The sequence below is a fragment of the Melitaea cinxia genome, chromosome 20, assembly GCF_905220565.1.
Source record: "Melitaea cinxia chromosome 20, ilMelCinx1.1, whole genome shotgun sequence".
Taxonomy (NCBI): domain Eukaryota; kingdom Metazoa; phylum Arthropoda; class Insecta; order Lepidoptera; family Nymphalidae; genus Melitaea; species Melitaea cinxia.
Genome location: NC_059413.1, coordinates 9796573 through 9805476, shown reverse-complemented (window position 1 = coordinate 9805476; position 8904 = coordinate 9796573). Strand labels below are relative to the sequence as shown.

The window sequence follows — 8904 nt, the reverse complement described above, 5'->3', positions numbered from 1 at the left end:
GATCCTCGCCGAAACATATCATTTTGTGGCGGCGAGGAGATCCCGGGGGGAGTCTCCTACGTGGGAGGAGCTCGCACGCATGCAGAGGCTGGCGCAGGACACCCTGTTGCGGCGGTGGACGGAGGACTTGGCTTCGCCAGTCCCCGGGCAGTGGACGGTGGACGCAGTGAAGCCGGTCCTCCGGAAGTGGGTGAGGCGGCGGTTCGGGCCGCTGACCTTCCGTCTGGTGCAGGTGCTTTCCGGACATGGGTGCTTCGGTAAGTACCTGCACCAAATCGCGAGACGGGAGGCGACTCCAGCCTGCCACGAGTGTGGAGCGCCAGAAGATACGGCGCTCCACACGCTGGAGGCGTGCGCCACTTGGGAACCGCAGCGGCGCACGCTTTCAGCGGTTATCGGACGGGATCTCTCGCTGCCGAGTGTCGTAAAGGCCATGCTTGATAGTGAGAGATCGTGGCAGGCGGTGGTCTCCTTCTGCGAAGAGGTAATGACGCGGAAGGAGACCGCGGAGCGGGCCAGAGAGGAAGACGCCTCTGCTGGCCCACTCCGGCGCAGACGTACGGGGGCAAGGAGAAGGCGGTTTGCCCACCTCCTCCCCCCTCGTAATAGTGGGGTCGGCGGCCGATAGTCGGGGGACTTCGGCCGGCCGGACGACACGACCCCATACGTCTGGGGGTGGCCTTGTTGTGAGCGAGGCCACCCTACCATCATGCCGGGGCCCGGAAGCTTTGTCCGGGCCTACCGCTGAGGCGAGGTGGCGAATGCTAGCGCGACCCCTCTCGCCCCACCCAGGCGGATGACTGCTAACACGTGGTGGTTTTTAGTCAGTAGGAGTCTGACATAACCCTCTGGCGCCCCCGCGCTGGAGGGTATCCATGATGGATTTTCCCCACGTAAAAAAAAAAAAAAAAGGTTTTACATTAAATATTAAAAATTATAATACTGTCAGAGAAGACAGATTAGATGGATATGGTGGTGTAGCTCTTCTCATTAAGAAAGACTATCCTTTTAATATAGTATCCATTCCTGTACATAGTCCAGAAATTTCTATTTTAGCTGTTACTGTAAATAAAATCTGTTTTGTTTCTGTATATATTTCACATACTTCTATTAATATATTAAATGAAGTTGGGGATATATTTTTATCTCTTCCTAAACCATTAATCATAACTGGTGACTTTAATTCTCATCACCAGTCTTGGGGCTGCTCCGTGACAACCTGTTATGGTAATAAACTTTTAGACATATTAGACAGAAACAACTTATGTGTTATTAACAATGGAAATCCCACTAGACGTACAAACCTATCCGAAGGTAATAGTGTAGTTGATCTAACTATTTGCACACCCCAATTTACATCTCAGCTGTCAAGTACTGTTTTATCATCAACATTCGGAAGTGACCACTATCCCATTGTAACCTCATTTCCTCTTGGTAAACTAATTAAAAACTGTAAAAAACTACCTCCTAGATTCAATATATCTAAAGCCAGTTCTGATACCTGGATTCAATTCAGTAATAATGTGGACTTAAAACTTAATCAGAAAATATCAGAAAATATTAGTGATTCTTGTTATGCACAAATTTTTTTGGATGCATTAACTGAGAGTGCTAATGAAGTATTTAATAAAAAACATGGGGGCTCATATATTCCAAGTCCTCCATGGTGGGATGTCGAATGTAAAGAATTTTTAAATAAAAGAAAAAATGCCGAAAAAATATTTAATAATAATATGACCATAGAGAACCTCTTATCACTAAAGGAGATTACTAACAAAACAAAATTACTTTTTAAAAGAAAAAAAAGAGACAGTTGGCAAAAATTTTGTGCATCTCTATCTCCCAATACTCCCCCATCCGCTGTTTGGAATAACATTAGAAGATTCAGATCAGCTTATAATACCTCCTCATCTCCAACTTTTCCATCTTTTCTAATAGACGATTTTCTTGATAGAATTTCTCCCCCAACTGTTAATTTCTGTGAAGATAACTTAAACGATTATGATGCCTTTTACAACGAATCATCTGAATTAAACTCTCCCTTTTCAATGTCGGAATTAAAGAACGTTTTAGAACATACATCAGATTCTGCACCTGGACTAGATGGAATTTATTATTCATTCATTACTCATTTAAATGACATAGGCTTGACATTTTATTTAAATTTGATAAATTCTATTTTTCAATCTGGTCACATTCCTTCAAATTGGAAATCACAAATCATAATTCCAATATTAAAACCTAATAAAGATCCTTCTTCTGCTTTATCCTATCGTCCTATTGCCCTTTCATCTGTTCTCCTAAAAATCTGCGAACAATTAATTAAGAATCGTCTCGAATGGTACGTCGAAAGCAACGGTTTGCTCTCAGCATCTCAATTTGGTTTTCGACGAAACAGAAGCTCCATAGATAATATTAGTTTACTTACAACTGATATCAGGCTAGCATTTTCTGTTAATAATTTTGTCATTGCAGCATTTTTGGATTTATCTAATGCATATGACAATGTGGTGATCCCAATTCTCAAACAAAAACTTATACACCTACAGATCCCCAAAAAAATTATTTGTTTTATTATAAATATGCTTAATGATAGATCGATTTTTCTTATTGACGGCGATCAAAAATATTCTAGAGTTCTTTCTAAAGGTCTTCCGCAAGGATCCGTTTTGAGCCCCATATTGTATAATTTATACACATATGATCTAGACTTAAATATCGATAGAAAGATTGAGGTTTTGCAATATGCTGATGATTTATTATTATATGTAAAAAGTAAAAACATTGAATTAGCATGTACAGAGTTAACGACATCTCATCAATATTTAAAAAAATGGCTTGATGATCATGGTCTAATTTTGTCCCCATCTAAAAGTTCAGTAGTTTTATTCTCCCGTATGCGATCAACCACTCCAATTCACGTTTTTTACGATGAGACCATTATACCACAAAAACAAGATTTTAAATTTTTAGGCGTTATTTTAGACAATAAACTTACAGGCATCTCTCATTGCAATTTTATCGCCAGTAAGTGTGAAAAAATAATTAACATCATAAGGTGTTTAGCAGGAATTTGGTGGGGTGCACATCCTTTTTATTTGAAACTTGTGTATAATGCTCTCATACGGAGTGTCATGGAATATGGTTCATTCTTATTAGAACCGGGTCTTCTTTCTGGATTTAAAATGTTGAACAAAATTCAAAATAAATGCTTAAGAATAATTTGTGGAGCAATGAAGTCTAGCCCAATTAACGCTTTACAAATCGAGTGCTGCGATCCCCCGTTACAATTACGACGTCAGTATTTGTCTGATAAATTTCTTTTTCGCCGTCTACAGCTTACCAATCATCCCCTTATTGAAAAACTTCATCTTTTAGCTTCCTTTGTGTCGAATTCACCGTACTGGACTCATAAATCCAATCCATATTTAGTCAACAGCTATTATAAGTTCAAATCTCTTTCTGCACCTTTACATCAATCTAACATGCTACCTTTGTTTTCTTGTCCTTACGAATCTCTCATTCTATCGCCACAAATATTGAATATGGGTATATCTAAGTCGGACTTTTTAATAGCTAACGAAAAATTTAATACAATTATTAACAAAAAATTTAAAAACTTCCATCTTATATTTACTGATGCTTCAAAACATGATGCTAACGGTACTGTAGGTGTAGGAATCATTCACTGTCAGTATAATATTGTACAGAAGGTAAAATTCCCACCAGAATCTTCTGTTTTTTCTGGAGAGTGCTTTGGTATCTTCAAAGCCTTAGAATATATATTATTAGCTAAGCTCAATAACTCAATAATTTTTAGTGATTCACTTAGTTCTTTACAAGCATTAGAAAAGAACCCGTTTAAAATTAAGCAGCACAATCCCATAGTATTCGATATAAGAAAACTTCTATCTATATGCTTATCAAAAAATTATAATATTAAATTTTCTTGGATTCCTGGTCATTCTGGAATCCAAGGAAATGTTATTGCAGACGCTCTTGCTAATGAAGCGATTTCATGTGGTGACCTTGTTCCGTATAAGATTTACTGCTCAGATTTGTTATCAATACCTAAACTCGATCTTGACACATCTTGGAAAACGTTATGGGAAAAAAGTAGTAAAGAAAAGGGTAATTATTATTACTCTCTTCAGCCTGATATTCCATCAAAACCATGGTTCTTCTCAATGAATTTTAATAGGAGGTGCTCTAGTATCATTTCAAGATTGAGACTTGGCCATACTTGTACACCTGCTCATCTTGCTAAGCTTAAAATTACTAACGACTCTTCTTGTTTGTGTGGTTGTGAAACAGGCGATGCAAATCATTTTTTCTTTTCTTGTCCTCTTTATAATCGTATCTATTTCCTGAAATCCTTACTAGCATATCATATCCCTTTTCCAACCTCAATTTCTTGTCTTTTATTTATAAAAAAATATTACATATATAAAATAATTTCAGATTATATAATTATTAATAATGTAGAAATTTAAATATTTATCACATTAAATATGTATCTGGCATTATCTGGTTTATAGGTAATATATTTGAATGTATATTTTATTATTTTATATATTTATTATCTATATGTCACAAATATCCTATACCTATTCCTGCCCTGAATGATTCCTAAATTTAGCTCCTCCCGTTCATGTCCCGTTCCTTTAAATACATATAAAAATTTCTCCCGTTTGATAATGGCAAATGTACTATGTACGAGAATTGCCAATTGAAAAAAAAAAAAAAAAAAAAAAAAAAAAACCCTAGCCTATCCCTAGCCTAAACCTAAAACTCCTAAACTGCTGTCATTTTCTGTTGGTGTCATCTGTCATTTATTGACGTGAAAACTAGCGTATAGTGCGGATTCGGAAAATCCAACACTCGATAAAAACTGCAAAATGTCGCTGTGGTCTACTTTGAACCGCAATGTGTTCAAAAGAACCTCAACTTTTGCTGTTGCTGTTGCGGGTGGAACATTCTTCTTTGAAAGAACCTTCGAATTGATATCAGTTACGATTTTTGAGAGCGTAAATAAGGGAGTAAGTAGTTGTTATGTAATTTCTATTTCAACCTATTTTGTCTAGTCAATTAAGGTTTTATTTATAATGGGGTATTTTTTAAAATAATAGGTAGATTATATGTAACTGTCCATCAATTTCGCCATTTTCGATATAAAAAATTATATTTGAGGTTATTGATGATCAGTTTTTATCCTAGGTATTATACGTTAATATAGTTTAATATAAATATTTTATTATATAATTTTATTATTAACGCACTTCGTATATCTATAATTAAAGAGGTAATTTTCAATTTAAAACTGCACTTCAAGTACATTCTTATACAATTATAAAAAAACTCTTACCGAGTGACTGACAAATAACAGCTGAAACTACTGGGCTCAAAAAGCTGAAATATGGCATATATCTTTCTTGGCAATGTAGGGCAACACTTAGAGAGTTTTTAGAACTCTAAGGTGTGAAATTCGAGGTACAAAGTTGTATAATTTTTGTTATTTCTTCAAAGGATCCATTTGAAACTTTGTACATAGGTTCAAGTGATGTAAGTGAGCCCTATGTATTGATATTTTGTGTTGATTGTTAGTCCGTTTTTCTAGAGAAATCTTCGAAATTACTGTACTGATTTTGATGGGACTTTCAGTGAAAGGTTCATAAAAGCCTCAAACACACGACAATAATACAGATGCAGGTGAAGGAAAAAGCTAGTGTAATATAAATTCCCAAAAAAATAGTATTATCTGTCTGTCTCTATTTAAGAAAAAAAAGTTTACTTTCCTATGTAGTCAGGTATAATTGTTGAATAATGTAGCCGACAAGTTTTGTAATTTACATCCTAAACCAGTGCCTCTTAACCTTTTGTAGATGAGAGACTGTTTGTCAAAATGTATCTTTTGCCCCGGACCACCAATTGTTTTGGGGTAAAATCATTACATAGTATAAAACAGTCGCTTCCCGCTGTCTGTATGCTTAGATCTTTAAAATTACGCAACGGATTTTGATGCATAATGAATAGTACATGCACAATATAGTAGAGGAACACTGATAGTTTTTGCAACTGTGCGAAGCCGGGGTGGATCGCTAGTATAGAATAAATATTTATTCCCACTTTCAGGGACCACTAGTGGCCCGTGGACCACTGGTGGCCCGTGGACCACTGGTTACTGTAAAATTCTCATTTTATTGTAATTTGGTAAAAGATCTGAAAAACTATAATCAAATAAATTGGTAGAAATTATGTATTTCATTGGATTAATTTTTAACAATTAAATTTTATTTTTTCAGAAACTATGGAAGGACATCAAGCACAAGTATGAATAAAAAAAACTGTTGTAACTGATTAATTGTTTAGTTATATTAACATGATTAAATTATACTAATTTACAAAATTGTTTCATTGCCAATCTATACATAGACTAGACCTAGAACTAGAGACATTCTTTAGTATATCATGCAATTTTTTACACAATTACAATTATATTCCATTATTTGTCAACAGTTTTTCATATATACCTAAAAAATTAGTTACTTTTGATAAGTTTGTCAAATTATAATATTTTTCACTATTTTCATTCAAAATACTACTTACAGATCAAAAATCGTACATAAAAAAAGTCGAGGAAATACTTATAGGTAAGCAAAATTAAAATAATTTGTGTAAATGTGTCATTCTAATTTTTAATGTCTAAAAGTTCGTCATCTTTAAAGTAATCTCTTATTATATTTATTCTCATATTTAGGGTAACTCAGTTGTTTTTCGTACTAAATACAGATGTCTCGGTACGATGTAATTTTTTTCGATATAATTTACAAAAAACTCAAGGTGGAATAATATTTAATGGTTTTAGATAATGCAAAAGAACTTAAAGTTTATAGTTGTGTCATGTAATGAACTACTATTTTGGAATAACAGATATTTTATAAAAAAAATCCGAAATTCTTATTGTAGGCATGGAGTATAATGTTTACTACCATTTGTAACCATAGAAAAACATACTTCAATTTAAGTCAGTTTCCATTAGGCGATTTGTTAGATTGTAATTCAAAAATGTCATGAAACACGCGGGGTGGAGAGCGCAGTATCCGAATAACTTGGCCGAAAGGCGTCGTAATGTATGCGTGTGTTTATTCGTAGATCGCTGAGTTACCGTACATAATATGTGACATAAGTGCTTTGATTATAATAGTAAAATTAAAAATATATGTATAAATTTATCAAAATCATCGACATGATTGGAAATTTCACATTCAGCTTTATTAGCGTATTTGTTAAAAATTAATTCTCTAATACAATTCTCACTATATATAATACTTATTCAATATTCCTTAACAAGAATTTATCAGAATAAACAGTCTTTATAAATTAAAATGACATATGATCTTTGGTAATGTAGTAACATATCAATACTAGTCAGATTTTAATCAAGCACCATTTACTAAACAGTTACAAATAATGATGGAGTTAGTTTTGTTTCTACCTAAACTCGACACACATAATTTCAATAGTTTTGTGTATTGAGCGTCAACATCATACGTTCTCCTCAATATGCACACAAGTATTGTCAATCAATGTAGTTTATTACTGATAAAAGTTGAGATTTCTTGTTGAATACAGTTTCTACATAGTTTTTATTTGCCTGATCTGTGGCGTATGTAATCAGGGTCATCTGTTAGAGTGTCTGCCGACGAAGATGAGGGGAGGGACCGGGGTTGAAGGGGTAGAGGTGTGTCGAAACGTTGTTCTTCAGCAAGCGCCCAAATAATGTCCACTAATAAAGGTTGAGCGAGATTCTTTATTGCGTCTTGACGGGCCACCTAAAAATAATTTTTGTCACATTAATCGCCATTAAAACCCATCGCGGGTCGTTGAACAAATAAAAATTGTAACAGTTGATAATAAAAAAGAAAAACGAAGAAACTGAAAACACTAAATAATTTGAAAAGTTCATAATAAATGTGTATGTACATTTTAAATTTAACATCAACTATTAATGTATACGCAGTTGTTTTTTTTTGTAAAAGTGGTTCTTATATTATGAAATACAAAAAAAAAAAACTACATATGAAAATATACTGGAATCAAAGACAATCAATAATTTCAACAAATCTGGTAATTTTTGTGAAAAGTTTTGAATATTTATAGCTCATATTAATTTTAAATATGTCAATAGCCTTGAATCTACTTACCAAGTCGAAATGATGGACTATCATCTTAAGAGCATACTCCTTGATGTCAGCAGCTCGCATTCTGTCAGCAGCTTGTAATATTGCTAAGACATTTTCCGGTGAAACATTGCTTTGCAGATTATGCTTGCAGAATACTTGGAGACGGTTATTTGTGAAACCTAAATTTATTAAAATATTTTTAAATGAAAAAGTCAAATGTGTATGTAATTATGAATAAATATAGAAATTATATAGAATTGAGAATCTTTAATTTTATTATGTATATTATGCATTTTTTTAACAGAATAATTTAATTTAGTTGCAACAATCTTAATATTGAAAGTTAAGAATGATTTTGCTGAATTGTGTAAGTTTTGTTTTATTTACTTGACCTCTTGGCCCATTGACATGATACACTCACACACTTCAGCCTATTGCAGTCCACTGCTGGACATAGGCCAAAAATGGCGTGAACTCATGTATTTTGCTCATAGTCACCACGCTGGGCACGCGGGTTGGTGACCCCAGGGCTGGCTGTGTCTTCGGCCTGTGCATTTCAAAGCCAGCAGTTGGATGGTTATCCCGCCATAGGTCGGCTTTTTAAGTTCCAAGGTGGTAGTGGAACTGTGTTATCCTTACGACACCCACGGGAAGAGAGGGGGGTGGCTATATTCTTTACTGCCGTAACCACAAACGCGAAGTAACTATTAGGTGTTTGATT

At 34.8% G+C, this 8904-nt stretch overlaps 2 protein-coding genes and 1 long non-coding RNA gene across 3 annotated transcripts in view; 1 reads left to right on the top strand and 2 right to left on the bottom strand.

Moving 5' to 3' along the window:
- Positions 1–1708: 1708 nt before the first annotated feature.
- On the bottom strand, positions 1709–2143 carry LOC123663739. Its single transcript, XR_006744696.1, has 2 exons — positions 2081–2143; positions 1709–1978 (listed from the first exon to the last, which is right to left on the bottom strand). It is a non-coding gene; the product is annotated as an uncharacterized LOC123663739 (long non-coding RNA).
- Positions 2144–4789: 2646 nt separating this feature from the next.
- On the top strand, positions 4790–6401 carry LOC123663738 (cytochrome b-c1 complex subunit 9). Its single transcript, XM_045598403.1, has 2 exons — positions 4790–5039; positions 6303–6401. The coding sequence occupies exons 1-2, from the start codon at positions 4899–4901 to the stop codon at positions 6336–6338; spliced, it is 177 nt and encodes a 58-aa protein (XP_045454359.1). The 5' UTR covers positions 4790–4898; the 3' UTR covers positions 6339–6401.
- Positions 6351–8904, bottom strand: part of LOC123663736 (leucine-zipper-like transcriptional regulator 1 homolog) — a 27250-nt gene continuing 24696 nt past the window's right edge. Inside the window, exons 15-16 of the mRNA XM_045598402.1 lie at positions 8205–8362; positions 6351–7832 (exon numbers count right to left, since the gene is read on the bottom strand). Coding sequence (XP_045454358.1) covers positions 7647–7832; positions 8205–8362 — 344 coding nt within the window. The 3' untranslated portion in view covers positions 6351–7646. The remainder of the gene's footprint in view (positions 7833–8204; positions 8363–8904) is intronic.